Source organism: Argopecten irradians, chromosome 6, assembly GCF_041381155.1.
Source record: "Argopecten irradians isolate NY chromosome 6, Ai_NY, whole genome shotgun sequence".
NCBI classification, from domain to species: domain Eukaryota; kingdom Metazoa; phylum Mollusca; class Bivalvia; order Pectinida; family Pectinidae; genus Argopecten; species Argopecten irradians.
The window spans coordinates 2398713-2425478 of NC_091139.1; the positions used below are offsets into that span (position 1 = coordinate 2398713).

Consider the following 26766-nt stretch of genomic DNA (forward strand, 5'->3'; position numbering starts at 1 on the left):
AATAGATTCAGAAAGGTTATCACCAATAGTTTCAGAAAGGTTATCAACAATAGATTCAGGAAGGTTATCACCAATAGATTCAGAAAGGTGATCAACAATAGATTCAGAAAGGTGATCAACAATAGATTCAGAAAGGTTATCAACAATAGATTCAGAAAGGTTATCAACAATAGATTCAGAAAGGTTATCACCAATAGATTCAGAAAGGTTATCACCAATAGATTCAGAAAGGTTATCAGCAATAGATTCAGAAAGGTGATCGCCAATAGATTCAGAAAGGTGATCCCCAATATATTCAGAAAGGTGATCAACAATAGATTCAGAAAGGTTATCACCAATAGATTCAGAAAGATTATCACCAATAGATTCAGAAAGGTTATCCTTAATAGATTTACAAAAAGTTATATTTAAGTTCAATCATCAATGAACTATCCTGACTTTGAAAGATTATTACAGCTGTACTAAAATTAAAAAAAAAAAAAAAAAAAAAAAACATTCCTTTAGCTTATGCTCTTTATGTCAGTCCATGATGTCCACAGGTCCATGTCTGTTAGTGCCTGGGACATAAAACAGCTTCAGACACAATGTCTGTTAGTGCCTGGGACATAAAACAGCTTCAGACACAATACTGTTAGTGCCTGGGACATAAAACAGCTTCAGACACAATACTGTTACAAGGATTCATGTCTTCTTTCCATGTGAATATTGATTAATTTTTGTTGTTACAAATGAAGTGAAAAACATACGGTGTTTGTCTGTAAGATGGGCAATTACCAATTTAAAGCCCTTTAAAAAATCATTTTCACTTTACATTTAAAACTTGACCACAATTTTAACAATTCTTGTGTTTTTGTTACACAAACAGCAGGAAGGCTATTATGATCCCCATCCGTCATCACGACCACCAGCCAATGAACAACAACATTACAGATCATCCCCATCACAGCCACACAGTGTTCAGGTAGAACAACCAATCAAATTCCTTGTTTCATCTTCTCTGCTTGTGTTTTTAATCTTCAGTTCTAATTTTCCTGTGCTATTTTTTTCACAGTTTTTGGAACTTATCCTTTAACAAAAATGGTTTGAATTTGAAAACTAATTGATGATCAGATAGATTAGATAAAAAATAATGGACTTGTGTCTGGTTTGGAATTAATACTAGAACATCATATAGAATTCATTTATTCTAAATTAAAAACTTCTTTAGACAAAAAATAACTAAAAAAAAGAAAAGAATGGAAGCTTTCAGTTATGACTCATGAAAGGCATTTATAAAGAGTATACTGATGTTACTGCGGAGGTTTGATGGCGTCAATTCTTACAGTCCTTTTCACATTCCATCCTTTCCATTCTGATAAACAATTTTTTGATGCTGTTTCACACCCGCCTGTCCTGATACCTACCTAAATCCTAAAATCCTATCACACCCGCCTGTCCTGATACCTACCTAAATCCTAAAATCCTATCACACCCGCCTGTCCTGATACCTACCTAAATCCTAAAATCCTATTCACACCCGCCTGTCCTGATACCTACCTAAATCCTAAAATCCTATCACACCCGCCTGTCCTGATACCTACCTATTGCACCTATACTCTGATCACATGCGACATAATGGTTGTGTTATTTTCCCTATATATTATTACTACCTTCTTTCTACTTTCCTTTTCTATTATGTTTACCTTACAATCTTTCCACAGTACATTATACCACCCTGTTGTTCTCCATAACATTCTCTGTGTCTTGTAACATAGGTTTGATTTCATCTCCTTCTGTTATATTTACATCACTCCTTACTGTATAACAGTGTCTTTTTCTTATTTCAATAAATTGTTTCAGAAATATTTTTTTAAACTGCAAATACCAAGTTTACTTAAAGTGTTGTTCTTGTATGACCATTCAGATTTAATTATATATATTTTCATCTTCAGTATTCCAGGAGATACACTTTACATATTAAATTCCAATGAAGTATCACAGGATATTTAAAATTTGCTTTTTGGTGACTTGAATTTTTATTTGAGACATATTTCCAAGAACTTCATATGGACCTCATAAGGCCCAAAAAAATATGTCTGTTTAGGGTTACCCGACCGACCTTAATTTTTTTACCCCTGACCCTAATTTATTTCCCCACTTTTCTACGAAAAAAATTAAAAGTTGGGATTTTGATCTCAAAATCCGGTTCCGGTCATTATTGTAGAGTGAAAGACACTACTTAAAAAAAAATAAAAGAAAACATCCCGACCTACCGACCCTATTATTTTTTGCCAATGTTACCCTAAACAGACATATATTTTTTTTTTGGCCTAATACAATACAAAATGGTAGTCACCTGATGATACAAACCATGCATAATGTTGTATGTACAACAATGAAACAAAAGTTCTCTGTTTTTATAGATATTATATTTGTTTTTGTGATTTAATCTTAAGGTCATTAACTTATTGATTGACATTGTATTCCTATGGGGTGATCTATTTTGTCGATTTAGTTGCAAAAATGTCACAGTTGAATGCAGAGCTGCATTAATAATTCAGTATATTGTTATAAACTCAAACAAGGTAGCTTACAATAATGACTTAGCGTTAGGATGCTAAATGTTTTGTTTATATACAACCCTCGGAGACTTGGATTCACCTAGTGACAATGTCTATATGATATTATAGTCATACGGTATTTATAGACAAACAAATGATACAGTATCTATATAGATACAGCGAGGATACAGTATCTATATAGATACAACGAGGATACAGTATTTAAATAGATACAGCGAGGATACAGTATCTATATAGATACAGCGAGGATACAGTATCTATATAGATACAGCGAGGATACAGTATCTATATAGATACAGAGAGGATACAGTATCTATATAGATACAGCGAGGATACATTATCTATATAGATAAAGCGAAAGATACATTATCTAGAAGATACAGGTGTAACAGGTATGTACCCAGTGCTATAGTTACATTATCTATGAGATGTATCAAGTGATTTGATTAGCAACACAATTTCCATTAACTACATGACTCATGACTGCTGCACTTGTCCTGCTGGGTTTAACCTTAGTTTTATGGAATATTCTTTGATCCAGGAAAATACAATTGACCAATTCTTACGATATTCAACCTAGTGAGCAAAAACGTCAATGTATTTATTACAGATGGGCTTTAAAGAATTTTGTCAAATAAAATGACTGATCAAACATTATATCTGGTCATGAATACCATAATGTATTCCAATTTATGAAACTTCAATTGTCAAAATGTGGTCCCTGTACATGGATAGCAACATTTTAAAATTGTCTTTTCCAGCTTTAATATTGAAATTTTCTTCACATGCAGATAATATAAAGTAGATAAATTTGATAAAAGAATTTTTAGAAGTTTAAAAAAAAAACACAATGAGACAAATTCAAATAGATGCACATAAAATATGGCGAACTCAAATGGACATGTGTTCCCATGATAAAATTACGGAGATGCCAATATTTTAGGATTTAAGGATTTTAGTTGTTTTTTACCCTTGACCTTTAACCTATAATTTGAGGGCCAACATATTTTTCAGGTTCATATGGAGCAGCACCTGTTCTGCATGACTAATTAATATCTACACAATCATGGAGTTCTTATTATCGTTAACATTTTGTTGACCGACGTTATCTTGTTTACTGTAGACGACACCAAGACGTGGGGTGTTCTATCGCTTGGTGAGCCCTGATGGGGGCCTGCCTTTGGGGCAGTATGAAGAACAGAGAAAATATCTAGATGAACAGAGACAAAGGGACTATTTGAAGATGATGTCCCAGGTACTGTCTATATTACTGACGAGAGCGAGCGGTGATGGTGTGTTGGTGTTGGGCTGGGGGCACATGTATGCTAGTTGGGTGTGGGTGCATAGCTTGATTTCCCTACTGTGAGTTAACTCCCTTTGCTGTCACTTTTAAAATTTTATTTTTATATCGTTGATTAACAAATTAAATAAGCCATATATATTTTTAATTTCTTACACAATCTTATTGCAACCCTTTCCAAGTCACCAAAGAATAATGGCTATGCTTTGTATGTGAACATGTCATACTTATTACAAATAATAATTTCATTTGCTCTGATATTATATTATAGTCTTATATCATATTGCAGTTCTATGGTGCTTTGATCAATGAAAATAATACTCAATCTTTATTTTTTATTTGATACGGATCTAGTCATCTATACACTAATAACATACTGCAGTCTCCCAAAACACGCACCTTGCACTTCACACATGCTACACACTGCATACATGGGAGGCCGTCCTTACATGACCCTGGCTGTTAATAGGACGTTAAAATAATCAAACAAACAAACTATACATTAATAACTCACAGATATAGTTATCAGTAAACATTTCGACATTCAAAATGGTTTAATTACAATAGAGAGGTTCTAATAAACTTTTATTTTTTACAGTATATAAACCTATATACATAACACCTTTTATCTTCAGCATATCATTCTGAAGGAAATTGCTTTGAGTTACTGCCAGGAGTTGAAAAGTCAATAGATTTTCTTCAGCCTTTTAAGTAGAAAGTTAAAGCCCAACTCTAGCCTACTTTGCTAAACACAAAATAATCAATTTCCATGAATGAATGATATTGAACTTGTTGGCTTTAGCCTGCCCAGTTCGTGTTAACTCAAGTGAAATACGTTTCTTGATTTTGTGTTCTCCCCTTCTGAAATAGTCAATAGTCAGTTAGTGCCTAATAGTAAGGTGTTTAAAATGGTCTACCGGAGTTCTTATCTTTATAAATAAATGTGATTTGGTGCATAACAACTGAATTAATCTCGACGCAATGCAATAGCATTGTTAGAAAATGTTAAACTTTTTAAAAAAATTGTAGTTTACAAGATAATATTCCAGATGAAGTCAAAATGAAGTCATGTGCTGATAGCTTTCATTGATTGCTGTTGTGAAAATAGGCCAACAGTATACAGCATTATACAGCTAGCTTGTTTGCTAATTCGGTCATGTAAAATTATGGTAATTCTACCAATATGTTGAAGAGCTCTCATAAAAGTCATTTAATCTTCATAACAAATAAATGTTTAGGTTTTACTTGTGCTATTTTGATGGTGTAATATTTCATACTGTAACCTATCATTATGAGCTTTGCTATATGGAACCACCATTCAAGGGTCCATAGTTATGATATAATGATATGTTGATGAAAACCCTTAGTAACCAAACATATGTATACAAAAATAGTCATGAACTTATTCTTCCTAAACACATACATTATGTATCTTATGTAAAATTTCAATAGATAAATAAATAGTTACTGGTGCTCAGAGATGAAATGCTGTATGAATTCATAGCTAAAGAATACATATTGATATCTTTAAAGAAATAAAGAAATTTCTTTAACATGACATGACTTATTATAATAAATAGATTTGAGATATGGACATATATTAATGAAAGTACACTTAGCTAGCTACCTTGATATTATAATCAAAGAGATATATCTTTCTAAAACAATATGAAAAGTAATATAATCTTGGAAATAAAACAATGTACCACACACGAAATAAAACAATGTACCACACACGAAATAAAACAATGTACCACACACGAAATAAAACAATGTACCACACACGAAATAAAACAATGTACCACACACGAAATAAAACAATGTACCACACACGAAATAAAACCATGTACCACACACGAAATAAAACCATGTACCACACACGAAATAAAACAATGTACCACACACGAAATAAAACCATGTACCACACACGAAATAAAACAATGTACCACACACGAAATAAAACAATGTACCACACACGAAATAAAACAATGTACCACACACGAAATAAAACAATGTACCACACACGAAATAAAACAATGTACCACACACGAAATAAAACAATGTACCACACACGAAATAAAACAATGTACCACACACGAAATAAAACAATGTACCACACACGAAATAAAACAATGTACCACACACGAAATAAAACAATGTACCACACACGAAATAAAACAATGTACCACACACGAAATAAAACAATGTACCACACACGAAATAAAACAATGTACCACACACGAAATAAAACAATGTACCACACACGAAATAAAACATGTACCACACACGAAATAAAACAATGTACCACACACGAAATAAAACTGTACCACACACGAAATAAAACAATGTACCACACACGAAATAAAACCATGTACCACACACGAAATAAAACCATGTACCACACACGAAATAAAACATGTACCACACACGAAATAAAACCATGTACCACACACGAAATAAAACAATGTACCACACACGAAATAAAACAATGTACCACACACGAAATAAAACAATGTACCACACACGAAATAAAACAATGTACCACACACGAAATAAAACAATGTACCACACACGAAATAAAACAATGTACCACACACGAAATAAAACAATGTACCACACACAATAAACATGTACCACACACGAAATAAAACAATGTACCACACACGAAATAAAACAATGTACCACACACGAAATAAAACAATGTACCAACACGAAATAAAACCATGTACCACACACGAAATAAAACCATGTACCACACACGAAATAAAACCATGTACCACACACGAAATAAAACCATGTACCACACACGAAATAAAACATGTACCACACACGAAATAAAACAATGTACCACACACGAAATAAAACAATGTAACACACACATACACACACGAAATAAAACAATGTACCACACACACGAAATAAAACCATGTACCACACACGAAATAAAACAATGTACCACACCATGTACCACACACGAAATAAAACCATGTACCACACACGAAATAAAACAATGTACCACACACGAAATAAAACAATGTACCACACACGAAATAAAACAATGTACCACACACGAAATAAAACAATGTACACCACACACGAAATAAAACAATGTACCACACACGAAATAAAACCATGTACCACACACGAAATAAAACAATGTACCACACACGAAATAAAACAATGTACCACACACGAAATAAAACAATGTACCACACACGAAATAAAACAATGTACCACACACGAAATAAAACCATGTACCACACACGAAATAAAACAATGTACCACACACGAAATAAAACAATGTACCACACACGAAATAAAACAATGTACCACACACGAAATAAAACAATGTACCACACACGAAATAAAACAATGCACCACACACGAAATAAAACAATGTACCACACACGAAATAAAACAATTTACCACACACGAAATAAAACAATGTACCACACATTTACATCGTTCTTTATAGTTTCTTTCCCTAAGTCTAGTCTAAGAGATTGTGTACTTAACGAGAACACAGGTCATTATCATAGTTTCATAAAGTATTTCAACAGGTTTATGTTTATTTCAAGTAAGACTGTGTATTATTCTCTTTGATTAAACATTTTTGATTTGACTTTATATCAACAGACAACTATATACAAAATAACCATGCATCCACCCATCCTTCAAATTTAATTAGAACAGAGCAAGCATTCACAGTTTAATGATTCTAAAATAATTTGACCAATATTTCTGTAAGATGATCTGGAAATTTCACAGTAGTTGACCTCAGTAAAGAATGACTACCTTTTGAAACCTTCCTCGTTTCAATATCATACCTGTATTGCCATTTGAGGTTCTATATCTCATATTTCTATCACCCACAACTGTATAGACTATTGACCTGGCATAACATGGCACATAGCTAAACACACCCATTGTGTTTTGCTATAAAGAATTTTAAACGTCTATTCTTAAATGAACAGTTTTTAGTAAGTTGACAAATGGCTTAGCATTGCTTATCATTTTACTGGAGAGCGTTGTTGACCCTGCTATCCTTCGCTTAGTGTCTGATTAAAAATACTTCAAATTCTTACAATATTGTTTTATTCTATTAAATAAATATATATAAGCAAATACCAATAGCTTTGATTAAAATTCAATATGGCCACCTTGACAACCATGATAAAACAAGTATGTTATGTTTGCCATGAGTTTACTGCCATACATGTTATGTTTTCTTAACCAACGGCATTTTTAAACTGTTAAATGTGTCCTGTATTTAAACTGTCACCATAATGAAAGAGGAATCTGTTCTTCAGACAAAAAGGTCAAAGGTTAAATATACAGAAATAACTGAAGATGTTTGAACAATTCTGTACATGTACATACAATACACACAGATATTTTGTAAATCCTTAAATTTGTGACCCTTCTTTAAAGATTTGATAATTACTGTTATGAAGTTTTAAAACTACATTAAGAATGGTAGATGTAAAGAACCTCCATACTTGCCAGTAGTTACATTGATTTTTACCTTCGTTCTTATCTTAGCAATAACAAAGCTAGAATTTCTTATTAATTATTAACATTTGTAAGTAGTTTTAGAAAATTTAGAATAGAAAGCATCATATATTTAAGCAGGTGTGATATAATGTAATAAATGCTCGTTAATTTGAATATTTTACCATAGTATACAAACTTTATAGCTAATTACTCCCTAGAATAATATTCCATAGCTATAGGCATTTTAATGTATAACTTAGTGAAACCATGCATAGTTAAAGTGCGCTATGACAGCTTTGCAATAGACATTAGTCAAACTATTATTATAATTAGTTGTACCTTTTTAGATTTAAATAAAATAGCAAGCTAGAAATGGTTGTGTGTGTATGGGTGGTAATTTATTCATAAACTATCAAATTATATTACTTTTAATTAAATGGAACATACAGGTCATTACATATGTATATATATGTGTATGTTTCAAATTCAAAAGCGCTTTTTAAAGGTAGAAATAAAAACAAATGTATATGACATCTTATATGTTAAAAGATAATTATCTTTTCAATAATTTATATGGTTAATTGAATTTAGACATGAGAGCACATGTGACATTTTTAAGAAGAAAACATTTGAAATTTAGTACTATAATTTTCACAGAGTTTATAATTTGATTGAAAAGAAGCAACTTATATCTGAGAAATGTTGTTTTTAATTCACGGTGTAAAGAAGGAAAAACAGGAGTACCAGAAAAGAGAGGAGGAAAAGGTACAAAAGCAAGTTCGGGATCAGAAGGCACAAATGCAAAAACAGGAACAGGAAAAAAAGTTATATAATTACAACAAAGTTCAGAAACAATTTCAGGAGGAGCGACGCAAGGACTATGAAGAGTTTGTGGTATGATTTGCCTTCCTTTCTGTAGATTAGCTAGATACCAATATATTTCTTAGGATAGTATTGGTGATTTAGTTGAAAAGGAAAACTAGCAAGTACTATTTTTACAATTCAATTATCAATTTGTTACTTTTTCACTAAAATGATTCCTTTAAGTTCAGGATAATTACTGTAATCTTTGTTGGGTTTAAATAATAGGGATTCTTATTGATTTCATTTGTTGATGCAATGATTCAAATAAACTGATTATCATTACTTTTTGTTTTTTGGGACCTCTGACTTTATTTCCTGTTTCTGACTTGACTCGGTGTTCGAGAAACACTTATTCTGATTGGTTGTCTGGTCAATGTTTGATGTGCCAGATTAATTTCAATTAGCTGAATATTGATGGAATTTCAGCTTGTCAATGTACTAAGCACTTGGTTCATATGATCAGATAAGGAATTTCATAAGAAAATGTCCAGAGGGAAACTTCATTGCACTTTTAACTCCTTTGTTCATAATCAAATGAGATACGATATGAAAAGCCATTCATGAGACATGTCATCTAGTTTACTTTCTTTTACACCTTTGGCAGTCACGTTACACCTCATTTTGAAATACAGCACGCACCTTGTAATTATAGAATGATATCACAGTCTAAGGATACACTAGATTTGTTGGTGTATTAAGAGAATCGTATTGTGTCGTCTGCTCTTATTGCTCTCATCTAATACAGATATCAGATATAATATTCCTCTAATGAGAAGTATAGATTCACACAATCCTTTCACATTTCATCTAAATGGTATTCATTGAATAGACTTTATTTGAAATTTTTTAACCTGTCATCGCATTTACTTCATTCATCATTCTTGGGATGTCCTTTTTAGTTCTTTCAATACCGAAGTGAATCAATGATTGTCATATGGGCGACGATTGTAGATGACAGTTCATCTATTCTGAAGTTGTAAGTAAGATAGAACTCCCTTAGTTATAGATTATGCCCAACCTTCAGGTGACCATGTTAATTCTGTAGTGTAATCTGAGACGGCCTTTAGAGCGGATTCATCCTAATAATCAATCTGATTCACCTGTTAATTAGTGTACAGGTAGATACTATAATTAGTTCCCTTATTAATAATAACACCTGAACTACTGGCAGTCAGTGAAAACTTAATTAAGTGATAGGACCAAAATCTGACAAATCTGTCTTCATGTTTCTCTGTGTTCTCACCTTCAAATCAATAGCATTGCTTTGTGCTGATTACCATATTACAGTTATGGCCCTTTCCTGATTTTTTTCCCCTGAAGAAAATATGCTAAGGAATGGCACACTATAGCAATAACCCATGTTATAAGGTTATTGTATAGTATTCTCTACCTTATTTCAGTCTAAATATTAATCATATAAGTATATTGTATAGTAACATATGCCTTATTCTAGTCTAAACATGAACCATAATAGGATATTGTATAGTAACATATGCCTCCTTCTAGTCTAAACATGAACCATATTAGGATATTGTATAGTAACATATGCCTCCTTCTAGTCTAAACATGAACCATATGCCTCCTTCTAGTCTAAACATGAACCATAATAGGATATTGTATAGTAACATATGCCTCCTTCTAGTCTAAACATGAACCATAATAGGATATTGTATAGTAACATATGCCTCCTTCTAGTCTAAACATGAACCATAATAGGATATTGTATAGTAACATATGCCTCCTTCTAGTCTAAACATGAACCATAATAGGATATTGTATAGTAACATATGCTTCTTTCTAGTCTAAACATGAACCATAATAGGATATTGTACAGTAACATATGTACTAGTAACATATGCCTTATTCTAGTCTAAACATGAACCATATTAGGATATTGTATAGTAACATATGCCTTATTCTAGTCTAAACATGAACCATATTAGGATATTGTATAGTATAACATATGCCTTTTCTAGTCTAAACATGAACCATATATAGGATATTGTATAGTAACATATGCCTCCTTCTAGTCTAAACATGAACCATAATAGGATATTGTATAGTAACATATGCCTTATTCTAGTCTAAACATGAACCATAATAGGATATTGTATAGTAACATATGCCTTATTCTAGTCTAAACATGAACCATATAAGGATATTGTATAGTAACATATGCCTTATTCTAGTCTAAACATGAACCATATAGGATATTGTATAGTAACATATGCCTTTCTAGTCTAAACATGAACCATAATAGGATATTGTATAGTAACATATGCCTCCTTTCTAGTCTAAACATGAACCATAATAGGATATTGTATAGTAACATATGCCTCCTTCTAGTCTAAACATGAACCATAATAGGATATTGTATAGTAACATATGCCTTATTCTAGTCTAAACATGAACCATATAAGGATATTGTATAGTAACATATGCCTCCTTCTAGTCTAAACATGAACCATAATAGGATATTGTATAGTAACATATGCCTTATTCTAGTCTAAACATGAACCATAATAGGATATTGTATAGTAACATATGCCTTATTCTAGTCTAAACATGAACCATAATAGGATATTGTATAGTAACATATGCCTCCTTCTAGTCTAAACATGAACCATAATAGGATATTGTATAGTAACATATGCTTCTTTCTAGTCTAAACATGAACCATAATAGGATATTGTATAGTAACATATGCCTCCTTCTAGTCTAAACATGAACCATAATAGGATATTGTATAGTAACATATGCCTTCTAGTCACATTCTAGTCTAAACATGACCTAGTTAAACATGAACCATATAGGATATTGTATAGTAACATATGCCTCTTCTAGTCTAAACATGAACCATAATAGGATATTGTATAGTAACATATGCCTTCCTTCTAGTCTAAACATGAACCATAATAGGATATTGTATAGTAACATATGCCTCCTTCTAGTCTAAACATGAACCATAATAGGATATTGTATAGTAACATATGCCTCCTTCTAGTCTAAACATGAACCATAATAGGATATTGTATAGTAACATATGCCTTTCTAGTCTAAACATGAACCATATAGGATATTGTATAGTAACATATGCCTCTATCTAGTCTAAACATGAACCATTAGGATATTGTATAGTAACATATGCCTTTCTAGTCTAAACATGAACCATAATAGGATATTGTATAGTAACATATGCCTATTCTAGTCTAAACATGAACCATATAGGATATTGTATAGTAACATATGCCTTTCTAGTCTAAACATGAACCATAATAGGATATTGTATAGTAACATATGCCTTTCTAGTCTAAAATGAACCATAATAGGATATTGTATAGTAACATATGCCTTCTAGTCTAAACATGAACCATAATAGGATATTGTATAGTAACATATGCCTCCTTCTAGTCTAAACATGAACCATAATAGGATATTGTATAGTAACATATGCCTCCTTCTAGTCTAAACATGAACCATTATAGGATATTGTATAGTAACATATGCCTTATTCTAGTCTAAACATGAACCATATAATAGGATATTGTATAGTAACATATGCCTCCTTCTAGTCTAAACATGAACCATAATAGGATATTGTATAGTAACATATGCCTTATTCTAGTCTAAACATGAACCATATTAGGATATTGTATAGTAACATATGCCTTATTCTAGTCTAAACATGAACCATAATAGGATATTGTATAGTAACATATGCCTCCTTCTAGTCTAAACATGAACCATAATAGGATATTGTATAGTAACATATGCCTCCTTCTAGTCTAAACATGAACCATATTAGGATATTGTATAGTAACATATGCCTCCTTCTAGTCTAAACATGAACCATAATAGGATATTGTATAGTAACATATGCCTCCTTCTAGTCTAAACATGAACCATATTAGGATATTGTATAGTAACATATGCCTCCTTCTAGTCTAAACATGAACCATAATAGGATATTGTATAGTAACATATGCCTCCTTCTAGTCTAAACATGAACCATATTAGGATATTGTATAGTAACATATGCCTCCTTCTAGTCTAAACATGAACCATATAAGGATATTGTATAGTAACATATGCCTTATTCTAGTCTAAACATGAACCATAATAGGATATTGTATAGTAACATATGCCTCCTTCTAGTCTAAACATGAACCATATTAGGATATTGTATAGTAACATATGCCTCCTTCTAGTCTAAACATGAACCATATTAGGATATTGTATAGTAACATATGCCTCCTTCTAGTCTAAACATGAACCATAATAGGATATTGTATAGTAACATATGCCTCCTTCTAGTCTAAACATGAACCATAATAGGATATTGTATAGTAACATATGCCTTATTCTAGTCTAAACATGAACCATAATAGGATATTGTATAGTAACATATGCCTCCTTCTAGTCTAAACATGAACCATAATAGGATATTGTATAGTAACATATGCCTTATTCTAGTCTAAACATGAACCATATAAGGATATTGTATAGTAACATATGCCTCCTTCTAGTCTAAACATGAACCATAATAGGATATTGTATAGTAACATATGCCTCCTTCTAGTCTAAACATGAACCATAATAGGATATTGTATAGTAACATATGCCTCCTTCTAGTCTAAACATGAACCATAATAGGATATTGTATAGTAACATATGCCTCCTTCTAGTCTAAACATGAACCATAATAGGATATTGTATAGTAACATATGCCTCCTTCTAGTCTAAACATGAACCATAATAGGATATTGTATAGTAACATATGCCTTATTCTAGTCTAAACATGAACCATAATAGGATATTGTATAGTAACATATGCCTCCTTCTAGTCTAAACATGAACCATAATAGGATATTGTATAGTAACATATGCCTTATTCTAGTCTAAACATGAACCATAATAGGATATTGTATAGTAACATATGCCTCCTTCTAGTCTAAACATGAACCATAATAGGATATTGTATAGTAACATATGCCTCCTTCTAGTCTAAACATGAACCATATTAGGATATTGTATAGTAACATATGCCTCCTTCTAGTCTAAACATGAACCATATTAGGATATTGTATAGTAACATATGCCTCCTTCTAGTCTAAACATGAACCATAATAGGATATTGTATAGTAACATATGCCTTATTCTAGTCTAAACATGAACCATAATAGGATATTGTATAGTAACATATGCCTTATTCTAGTCTAGATATGAACCATATTAGGATGTTTTATACCGTAGTATTTTATACCTTATTCTAGTTTGAACATGAACCATATATGGATGTTTTATAGAAATCTATACCTTATTCCAGCCTATGGGTGGCATACCCCGCCGAGGGAAGTATTTTCCTGCATTAGAAAGTCTGACATTGGCGGAAAAGAAATATAGAGAATACCTACGGGTAATGATGCACTGCGATGTTTGTGAACGTTTGCAATTATAGCTTTTGTATAGCTGCAGATCATTGCTCATTTACCGAGGGGGAACTCTTTTGCAATTCATCATTTATTCATTATAGAATAAATGCATTCTCGAAGACGGGGAGATAACTAGAGAATTTGTGATCTCCTTAATTTTGGTTTTAATTGGGAAGGGGAAACACATATACCAAAATGGTAATTAGGTGAACTTAATTCAGGGCTGCTTTTTTTTTTTTTTTTTAATTAGTTTCAAATTCAGTCCAGATAACATGATTCTTTACAAGTTTGTATAAAGAAGAGAGAAAAAAACCTACGGAGAACTGCTGATAATGATATGTAATTCTATGTCAATATCAGTTAATCATCATTACATGCATTGTCTATAGTTAAGCTTAAGTTAGAACGGTTTGTTTGTGTTAAACACTGTAACAATATTAAATATCTTAATATCATTAAAGTAGATAGCAGAGTCATGTAATATTGGAGTTCATTGTTTTGCCTGTAACGGGATGGGCTGCCTTTTAGCTGTAGAAGATGTGGAGTTTTTAGTTAGAACTAATTTTGATGTATTTTGGTACAATTGTGACTGTAACCAGCGGGCGTTTTGGGGATATCCATTTGGTGACGAGTATTAAATATCATTTATTCATTATAGACACTATTTCATGTTTATTAAATATCCTATGTTGAGGGTATATATGACTTCAGTCTGAAGAAATATAATTATGTATGTGTTTGTAAAATTGTTTGGGTTTTTATGTTGTGTTCTATGTTCAAAATTTTCTCTATTCAAGATTTTTTCCATATTTATTTTTACAAATAGATTATATAGATTATCTATGTTTCATCCTATAATTTTTATAACAGTTTATGTTATCAATCATTTCATCAATAGACATTTTCCCAATTAATTGCAATAAAATTTATGTCATTTCACATTTTCCTTTTTGTCCCAACACTTTCTCATTACTGTGATTGACATGACGTCACCAAATTGTTTGTTTGTTGGTTGATACAGCTTATCGTCATGGTAACAGCTAAGGTAAGGATGGCCTCCATGTCATTTAATTATGGCCTCTAGGTCATTTAAGTATGGCCTCAAGGTCATTTAAGTATGGCCTCAAGGTCATTTAAGCCTCAAGGTCATTTAAGTATGGCCTGAAGGTCATTTAAGCCTCAGGGTCATTTAAGTATGACCTCAAGGTCATTTAAGGATAGCCTCAAGGTCATTTAAGCCTTAAGGTCATTAAGTATGACCTCAAGGTTATTTAAGGATAACTTCAAGGTCATTCAAGGATGGTCTCCTTGTATGCAATGTGTTATATGTGTGCACTTGGTGTGTAATATGAATTTAGAGGCTGTGATATGTAAGTAGTGGAACAAGTGCCCTTTTTATACTGTTATCATGCAGTCAAAGACATTGAACAGCACACCCTGCCTAGTCACATTATCCTGACAACAGGCAAATCCTCCGACCTCTTTATACTGAGCAATAAACTGGAGAAAAACTACCATTTTTATAAACTATGGTGTGTCTTGGCCAAAGGACAGAACCCTGAGCCTTCCTCACAGGGACAATTCAAGGCCAAAAGTGAGGCAGTGTTAAGGGAGATGTAATGGAAGGAAAGTTGTTAGAAGAAAATATACTAATGTCCTAACTACAAGGCATAAGGAAATATGAATATTAAAAAAAGAATGTATTATTATTGAAAACATGTTCCAGCTGGATGACCTTGATAATGTGGTTATTTGAAATGTTTGCATGCGTACTTGTATGATAACACAAAGTGTTTAATACAATGGCTCTAGTCAGACTGTTTACATTTTTTGTCCCAATATACAAAAGGCCACAACACTAAAGCTAGGTTCTCCGTCTTTTCATTTCTTGGATCATTCATTGACTATAATTTATACCTTCCCTTCAGTTTCAATCGTATTTCAAATCATTTTTCATTCAGTTGATTTTTTTGTATTAATCATCATACCAGGTTGAGGTGATATTCAATACCCCTGACTTCAATCTTCACTAATGGAGTCAGTTGCTATGTAGGGTAAGCTGTGTTTATACATTTTGTATACCTCTTAAAAAAAGCTTAAAATTAAAGGATCTACATTTCTACAAATCAAGATTTTTGAGGTCATCTTTTGATTGCAATTTTAAGAATCAACAGACCGATGAAGAAAGTGATTCTAGCGCTGAATTGGATATAAACGATCATTCCAATCGTCGTAAAAGTCGACGTTCCAAGGATAGTGATTCTGAAGAGGATAAGCCTCGTACTCCGTTACCTTGGGACAGTACTCTTTTTGAGGGAAAGCATACTGATGAATTCCTGGTAGGACCAATTGTTTTCCGAAATGCATGGCATATAGATTCAATCATAAGCTTTTCTTTCCCTTCAGTCATCTTTCATCATAAAACTAGACCTTAAAGAAATAAATTTTGTAAAATTATGGAACAAAAATATTCAACCTATTATTTAATTCATTGGTATTTAAATTTTAGACTGATGTTCTTTTTTTGTTTTTGTTTTTGTAAAGTCTAGTAAAACTGCGTAGGCGATTTGTATCAAATTTTGAATGTTTCTTTATACAGTACTGTACAAATATTCCGCAAAAAAGGAAAAAAAAAAAAATCTATCACAGATGTCATTATTTAGTATTTAAGATGATAAAAACATTGTTTAAAATATGACAAAGTTAAAATAAATCATCTCGTGATGGACACTTTGAATTTTAAAAGAAGTTTTGATTTCTGTTTGTGTGTACAAACAACGCTTTAGGCACGAGGCGGAATTCCGAGACGAAGGAAACAAAAATACACTCGCAAATCAGGCAGGGCCAAGGAAAGGCAAAATGAATATATGGCTTTTCTTCAATCGGTAACCATGACAACACATTTATTTCATGTCATGTGCTTATTTTTCCTGTAATATTAGACTACCTAGATTGGCCGTGCCTTAGTTAGTCTGTGACGAGTCCACTAATATAAATGTGAGATTGAATTGGAAAGCTATGTTGTTATTTTAGAACAGAATTAATACGTTTGTTTGTAGTTAGTGATTTATAATATTTATGTGGCTTGATTTGTTTTCAAAATGAATTAAATGGTGGTTGGTTGACCTTTTGAATGTGGAGCCATTTTGGATTGGGATATAACTATTCAAATGTTCTACAGATAGTCAATCATCCGTGAGGTCCAAACGAAAATGGCATACGTTTCTCGGTTCAAGATGATGAATAAATTTGTAAAGTTATTAAGATTCTACTTTTTTAAAAAATAAATTTCTTTGTTGACCATTCATGTAATTAAAACTTTTATTTTTGCACTTAATTTATTTCTATAGCAACCAAGCATGTTTGTTTAATTTTAATCTAGACTTGCATCTCTTTTTTACAACAACCTCCCAGTTTTCTGTACAACTCTTCCATCTATCCATCTTCACACCCTATCTACCCCTGTGATACTTCGACCACCCAATACCCTACTTATAGTTTCCATTTACCAGTAATATGTACATGAGAATAAAACATTTCATCTTCTCGTGTATTTCCATGTCGTCATGGTGACTTATGAATCGGGTTACAAAACACCTGTTGATGCATTACATTTCCGTGATTGCTTTGAGACTTTATGTTGTGTAGTTGCAGATTTACCAATACAACTGCTTTGTATGTAATTTTCTATAGCTGTTATTGCTACAGCAGTATTAGTTCAAGTTTAACCGATATTTTATCTCTGGCGCACTCGGTTAATGTGTATCCGTCGCTGTGATCTCGGTGGAAAGCTGGATTTATTATTCTCAGATTATTATTCTTTGGTTCATTGCCTGTGTATACAGGGAATCAATAGGGGATTTATGCACTGTTAATCTCACCACAAATTGTTACAAGAAACAATTAGCTTTATGGTACATGTATTTGTTTTGTTCTGTCATCTTGGTTGAATTTGCCTTCGGTAGACTTAGTTTCTACATTTCATTTCCTACGTACAAACATTAACACTTACTTTCATTTGATTGAGTTTGTCTCTTTCATGTTCCCTTTGAAGATCATTGATTTTAATCATTTTATGCTTTTTAACAGCAATATTTTCACATTCCTTTTTTATACCATGTAATTTTCACCCAAGAGCACAAATTATATTTGTACTGATTTACTACGGACTTGGATATCTTTCAGTGCTTTTTGTATGTTGTTCAACTTTTACATGTAGGTACGAATATTCTCACAAAAATATGTGAATAATGAGATACCAATACAAATGATTTATTTTTACGCATAATGTTCAGGTCCTAAGAAGTACAGTTTACTGTGAAGAGCCAGGATATAAATATCATACTATGTAGAAACTTGAATTCTGTTTGTGTTATTGATATCAGTATCGTGTTAAATAATGATGAATACACAATTGATTTTCAGTTACAGTACTAGATTACTTTTAATGGAAAAACATTTTCCAAATCTTTTTGGTATGTTTTTATAAGACAAAAGGCATTACTGTAAATTGAAAATTCATTATCATGTTTCTCAATTGATGACAATATTTTTAAACTGGATGCCATCTCTTTCCTACTTTAAAGAAATTGCAGGAGATTCAAAACCAGATCAAGTTACAAATGGAAAAATCAGGAGAGGAGCGTGAAATTACAACAGAGAAGCATGAAAAGAATGAAGAAATACAGTATACACAATCTAACAGGACCAAAAAGCTTTCAAAGCGTCAGAATGAAGCACCAAGAAAGCTTCTGGTTTACCAGAGAGGGTTACAGACTCCACCATGGGCAGAACATTACGAAGTAGAGGATATCACAACTACAGAAAAAATAGGTCACGAGGATGGCAAGGGTAAAGACTTATCCAATGGGAAGGGCCTTGACGAACAACCCTGGTATCAAAATCATCAAAAAAGTCTAAAAGTTCCTCTTTTAGAAAAGGAGTCAAATAGAAATGGTAAGGAAACTTATGAACCTAGCATCCTCGGTCATTCTGATCAAGTTCCTTCAAGACACAGCAATACGGGAAATGCTGGAGCTGGTAGGGATAGACAAGACGATAACCAAACAGATGAGGCAAAATTAAATAAGTACGAGGAGAGAAACACACAGGGAAATGACTATGGATATAACCAAAAGCTTTCAAATCCAGCACAGAAAGGTCAACAGAATGGCTCATTTTCTGGAAATGAGAGGCACCATCACAGCTCTCATATAGAAGGTCAACGAATAAATACTCAAAATAGTGAAAACCATCTATGGAACAATACTAGGAAATTAGAATATGACAAAAACTTTCCCGGGAAAAAACAAAGTCAGGACCTATTATCAGAGGATTTAGAATCGTGGACCAGTCATCAAGGTCGTTACGGGGAAGGTCATCGCAGACAACAAGGTGATCAGAGTAGAGGAGGTCATGTAGACAAAGGTCAAGGGGTTGAAGGTCAGCATGCCAGAAAACTAGAGACTAGGCACAATACAGGTCAAATGGCAGAAAGCCAATATCACAGAAACAAAGAGGAAAGGAGACTTAGTAGAGGTCAAAAGGTCGAAGATCAACAGTCTATACATCAAAATGAAAGTAGGCACGGTCAAAGTCTCACCAGAAATAGTCAAAGTCCTGACGATCAGCACAATGATTTACGGGCAAATGGTATTGATCAGCAGCAAAAGAAGTATGAGAGCCCATCTGGCAGAGGTCATTGGGACAAAAGTCATTGGGATGAAGGTCAACTGAGTAAAGGTCAACAAGAAATAGGTCAGAACAATGAAAATCCAAAAGGAAACCAGAAAGAAGATACCGAAGGAAAAACATTCAATGATTTTATGGTAGGAACTGCACAAAACCGTTATTTTTCTAGACCAATTCATTTTTTCCTTATATTTAGTTTGAAAAGTTGTGAGAAGATAAAAGAAATATCTTACAATGATGCATCATTTTGCTAAGGAGTTAATCATAATTTTGAGAACAAAATGTCTTAAACTTTGTTATTGTTGTTCATGTATTACATGACTATCTAGCAAGGAGGAAATATGTCCATGATCTGCTATTCCAAAGCCAATCAGCAGAGAGACAAGTAATGGTGATAAGATCATACTTATGCAATATGACAAAAAAAATATTATTGACCAGAAACATTTGATGGATGAAGGTAATGATGATTACCGACCATTCTGATATTACCTTATACTTTCTGTGATACAGCCGTTTGGGGGTATGTTGAGGAGAAGGAAAATTGATCCAGCAGTTTTAAAAGCTGAATTCTTGAAGGAAACTCAAAAGAACCTCAACGAATGGACTCTGGTAACCTCAGCACACGGCATGATTATTGTGGTCACAGTGACCTATTTTTTAGCGTAGAGCTTTGTATGTTGTAAATCTGTGTATTTTGTTGTTATTTTTTGTTGTGTCTTTGACATTTTACACAACTGAAGTTAGATGTTTTTGCATAAATGATTACAGTACTAAGATACATTTTTAAATTGCTTTCATGCATGCAGATGTAATATTTCATTTGAAAATGTTGTGATGTATATTTTTTCAAAGCTAGCATGTCTGCATGTACAACATGTATCACACGAAGCATGTGATTATAGTCTCACAACTATTTTGTAACAGGTATATTACTGTATATGGAATTGGCTTTTTTAATACAAAGTTAACTGATGACCACAGATGTATTTGTTTAAATCCACAATTTTTCCTGTTTGGTGAAACAAGTTTGGTACAATGTAGTTTGACAACTGTGTTACAATTAGCCATATATTTAAACAGCTGATTATCTACAGAACAGGTATATAATTGTTCCTCCTGTGTATTTAGGGTAATCAAAATCCCTGTCAAATATTGACTCATTACAACTCTATTGTTATACAGACATTCAACTGATTATTACACTTTTTTTTTCAAGAATTATGAAGAATTTTTTTTGTTTCATGAAATGTATGTCTTTCTTAAGGTGTGATGAAGGCATATTATTAGTACTGAATAGATGAATTGCAGCCATTTTACTTTTTTTTTTAAATGACCTATTCTTAAAATATAAATAGTCATTTACTTGACTGAAAATTATACTCCTATTATTTTACTACCTGTGTTACAGACCTACTTGAATGTTTACCTGAGGGTAATAGTAACCATACACATTTGATAAAAATTGAAGATTCAGACAGGTATGATTAAATGTCTGACGTCTAGAATTCACATGTCAGGTTACTGTAAATGAATTATTGTTTACCTGAATATATTAAGTATACAGGTACGCGTAATGGGATTATAGGTAAACTCTCTCATTTAGAGTCAGTTAGTCTCAGTATAATATATATCATCCAAGATCTGTATGGCGTTCTCAATCAGTATTCATCATACAAACAAACTCTTAGCTTTATTTTCCCATTCTTACTGTGGTTGTGGATATAGGGCAATATATATATACTCCTAACTGTGTAGACAAAATAGATTGTCAAATCTTTAAAGTGGCCCGCCTCGAATTTCATCGGAATCTCCTTTTTATCAAGACAAACATAGATGGTCACATGATATAGAATTGAAAATAGAAAAATACAAGAAATACAAAGAAAACAAATGTTTAAAGGCATTTAGATGTTTTATGAACTGAAGCCGAAGGCAGATGAACATATATACCCAACGTTTCAGATGTAAGAAATCTTAGCAAGACTAGATCAAGGTATACGTAATGATAATTGTATGTGTGAAAGTAAATGGTGAAGTGTTATTACAAAATCACATTTAATGTTACCCAGTAACCACAAATTAAGAGAAAAGTTACCAATATTTCACACAATTTAAAACTAAATGCTTTTGAAATATGAGAAATTTTCCTTGTTACTCATGAAAAATTTGAGTAGTGGCACATAACTCATGAATTACAGGAAAGCTCTCTCAATCTTGAAAATAGAATTCTCACAAAAATGAGAGATAGTTTTCCTTTCTCAGGTCATATGACATCATGTTACCTATATAGGTCGAGATCTGTAAAATTTCAAATTCACAGATTTCATTTGTGCAGGTTATAATACATGTACCAATGTATTTGGACATTGACGGGTCTAAGTGAGGACATTAACATGGATCCTTGAATTTTCTTTCTCTGCAGATCTGATTATATTATGTAAATGGACTCTGAGATTGTTCTCATAGAACTATTATAAAACCTGATCTCAGGTGTTTCATTATTCCTTTAGTTGTATTATTACTATAACTATCATATACTGGAATCTTGTGAAAAGGAATCTGTTCCTACTGTGGTGTTTGTACATGTCACAGAATGGTGCGAGTGATTCAGACACTTCTCTGGGACTTAACACTTTCTCTGTATTTCTTAGTTGTCAGTTTTGGAGTTGAGAATCATTGCATCTTCAGAAAATGTAGCGTTAATCAACTTGTACTTTTAAGTTTATGTCTGAGTAGTCTGTTGTTGATGATATATGTGGAGATAATTGCGCATGAAAGAATGTGAAATATAAACTAATATTTTATATACAAATGTACAACAGAAAATGAAAGAAGAACAAGCAAAATATAAACAACCCCCGACTCCCCCTGGTGGTCTGAATGTTGGTCATTACGAATTGTACCGTAAACGTCTCAAGGAAGATTTGGTGAATGAATATCAAGCTTCGTTAAAACAGGTAAAAATTGCCTAATAAGCTATCTGAAAGTAGACGTTCTTTCATCCCATTCTTCCTTCCATAGATTTTGACCTTTCATCTATATCCTGATTGAAACTTGTAATAACATCAGAGCTTCCCCATAACTCTCACTAGTTTTCTCACTGGTTTCTTGTTTCTGTGGTATTTCCACCCTTTCACAAGGATTTAAACCATGACTCAAATGTTTCTAAATGTCACATACAAGGTAAGGGTCAAAGTTACTTTAAGTTCAAGGTCAATTCTAATTTTGGATCTGCATGATGCTTATGTTGGGGAAAAATTTTCTATTTTTTTTTTTTAATTTTATAATATGTAGATTTAAAATATGTTAATTTACAAAATATATACTAATGACCTTTATTACTTAACAAATGAAAATCTATATTTAGAAAAGGAACATATACATAATAAATGTACTACTGTGGTAAAAATTTCAGTTCAACTTCAGTGTGGTATAAGTGATTTAGGTCTTGTAACTTTCTCCATTTTCAATTTACCTGTCAGTTTCTCACCTGTAATTACTTTAATATCTGTTAATTGGTTATTAAGTAACTTACCGTGAATTTAGTGGAATTGGTGTATTGAGTTTTAAATCGATTTGGAAATTCTCGACTTATTTTTAGGGTGGAAATTATATCAATTGTGTGAAGATGTATTGCTGTCTTTTTGGTGTTAAATTTCATGACATGTGTAAATGAATTAATTGATAGTAGAAATTTAAAGTACCTGTTCAGAGTAGGCAGCATTCCTTTAAATATAAAAGTGCTATTAGAAAGGATCTATTTCTATTTGCTCTGAACATTTTTATTTCCTTTTTTTCTGTTTCATGATGAATTTCTTTGCTGTTTTTGGAATGTTGGTCATATTTCCATTTTAAAAAACTTTGAAGCAAGTTGAAGTGGATTTCCTATTGCAGGCTAGTCGCTGATTCTATGATTAAAACTACCATTAAGCTTCATTTTTTTTTATCTTATCAGAAAATATTGAGTATAATGCAATCTTTTGCATTGTATAATGCTGTGTTTTTCTTCTCTGAATCAGCAACAAAAAGAGAAAATACAGTTACAATTAGCTAAAGCTCAACAAGAATATTCATCCAACTTGGCCATGAAGCCTCCAGCTTCACCTCTACCTGTTAAACAAGTCGACCTCTTCGATCCTGAAAAGACAAGACAAGTATTACGAGATGATCGACACAAAGATTATAATGACTTTCTGCTGGAGGTATTCATTGACTATCATTCAAGTTTATCAATTGTACATGTGTAAACTTGAATATTAAATATTTCTTAATGTGTCGATACAATATATCTTCAATGCTTTTTTTCTCTGCCACTTTCTCTGAAGTCTAGACCTGAATTAACCACCTTAAAGATTTTCATCTGTTTCTGCGAACTCTGGGAAGCCATATATATAGTAGAGTGCTAGTGTCCTCAAGTCTTGGACAAGTTGTAAGGTTCCTGTAGCTGTAGAAAAAGCAATACAATTGCTTTGTATTGTTCATAGTCTTGGGTCTTAGACAAGTTGTGGTCTGCATTTGTAAGTTCCTTGTAGCTGTAGACTAGACCAGTAATGCTGGCCTTATATCTCACATAGTCTTCAGTCTTCGACAAGTTTTGGCCTAGAAAGTCGGACTGCCAGAAAGTTAACTTCGTTGACAACATTTATATAACATGATGTACCTTGAAGTTTTAAGTTTTAGCCTTACATTATCAGTTAACTGGGGAATATGGCAGCTATTGCTGATTCTTCATTTTGAATAAAATGTAGAATATACAATCTTCATTCACGATTCATCTGATTTCTCAGCTGAACAAAATGTTTTTATTGCATTAGATTAAGGCTATTCCGTATTTGTATCTTACAGAGTTATCTGCCCTTGCTGGTAGATGTTGATTGTGACATCATTCTGAGCGTAACGTCATACTTTTCAGAGAAAATGATGCGAGTTTGTGCTCACACAAAGATGACGCCACAATGGATCCCTACCAAAAAAGGGAGGTTACTCTGTAATATGCAAAGAAGGAATAAGTTGTTTAAGATGTTTAAGTTAACCATGCACACAGTATTTTAAGAAAACTGGATAAAAGGAATTCAAAACAAATCATAAAAATTGGGAACTTACTTAATCAACTCACTTCAAAATACCGAGAGGTTCTTGAAATATTCCATATGATTTTAATGTAGTATTTCTCTTTTAGAAGTGCATAAATTTTGTTATCTTTATTCTAGAGGTGGAAGTTCACATGTTAACACTTATCACCACATCAATCAAAAGAGATTGGCCAGCAATGTATTAGCAATGACACTTTATTCTGCTTTAGCATATTACAGTTATCTGCCTTTGAGGGTTGATATTTATTGTTAAGTCATGTTTTAATGAGCGTTTCAGGGAAAATGATGTAATTTTGGTTCATAAAATGACAAGTTACGACAACGTCACAATCGAAACCTACCTGCAAGGGCAGATAACTATGTTATATACAAAGACTGAATATGAGTTTGGTGGAGAGTTTAGTATTTAGCAGCACAGAGATAGCATTACCATATAGCATTTTTCGGTAATTCATCCTCTTTTATATTATAAAGCTGGCAGATTTTGCTATGTCTTTTTCAAGACAATTGATTTGGTATGAAATGAAAATAATAAAGATGATTACAACTGATTTCATTCTTCTGTCTTCTGTCATTATGGTATAATTAACATTTGTATGATTTTGAGGTAAGTATTTCCAATGCACACTTTTAATAAATATGTGTGTTTGTGTTTGTTGTTTCAACTAAAATCTAATAATCTAATGCTGTTTGTTAATGTTGTGTAATGACCAATTGTGATTTCTTGTTTTGGTTCAGTTCAGATTTTTGAGAGCATGGGTGGAATATTTGATAACAATATTTTTTCTTTTCTAATTTCTTTATATATTTTTGATATGTTGTTTAATGTAATTTGGAAAAAAGAATGATTTTAAACTTTGACATTGCCATAATTTTTTGGAAAGAATAATTAAAGTTGCTCCACCACTGACACAGCAGAACTGACACTCATCACTTGAACAATAATTGGTTTTTAATCGTGTATATATATGTCTAATTTACACAAAAATTAATATAAGATAATTTATTTTGCTTTCGGTGCATGCACAATCATTCCTTCATTTCATGTAGGATATAGTAGCACGGAATTTGTTAGGGATGCAATTAATTATTTTCAATATTTTTATCTTGAAGTAAAATGAGAAGCTCAAATGTTTCAATGGTGGTAAGGGTGTAAAGTAACTTTTGTAACTGAGGAAAAATACTAAATCATCTTTTCCTGTTTTTAATAGTGAAAAAATACTTTTTGTAAACATAGGAGCATCTTTAAGAAAGACTTTTTTTCAAAATTTCTCCCAACTCTCACAAACTGACAAACAAACTGAAATTATTTTGACTGTAGCATGTAT

The 26766-nt window shown here is 32.3% G+C and overlaps 1 protein-coding gene across 45 annotated transcripts in view; it reads left to right on the forward strand.

Annotated features, from left to right (window-relative positions):
• The window catches only part of LOC138324707 (trichohyalin-like), a 69061-nt gene that overhangs the window by 14483 nt on the left and 27812 nt on the right, over positions 1–26766 (forward strand). For 33 of the 45 annotated variants that reach the window (XM_069269798.1, XM_069269801.1, XM_069269787.1 and 30 more), the window contains 5 exons: positions 866–961; positions 3685–3816; positions 9082–9249; positions 19238–20479; positions 20856–20954. In XM_069269798.1, the coding sequence (XP_069125899.1) occupies positions 866–961; positions 3685–3816; positions 9082–9249; positions 19238–20479; positions 20856–20954 (1737 nt within the window). Of the gene's footprint in view, positions 1–865; positions 962–3684; positions 3817–9081; positions 9250–14545; positions 14636–16816; positions 16991–17437; positions 17537–19237; positions 20480–20855; positions 20955–23167; positions 23303–24364; positions 24548–26766 lie in introns of all 45 variants that reach the window. The other 12 variants (XM_069269806.1, XM_069269788.1, XM_069269793.1 and 9 more) reach the window with 8 other exon arrangements.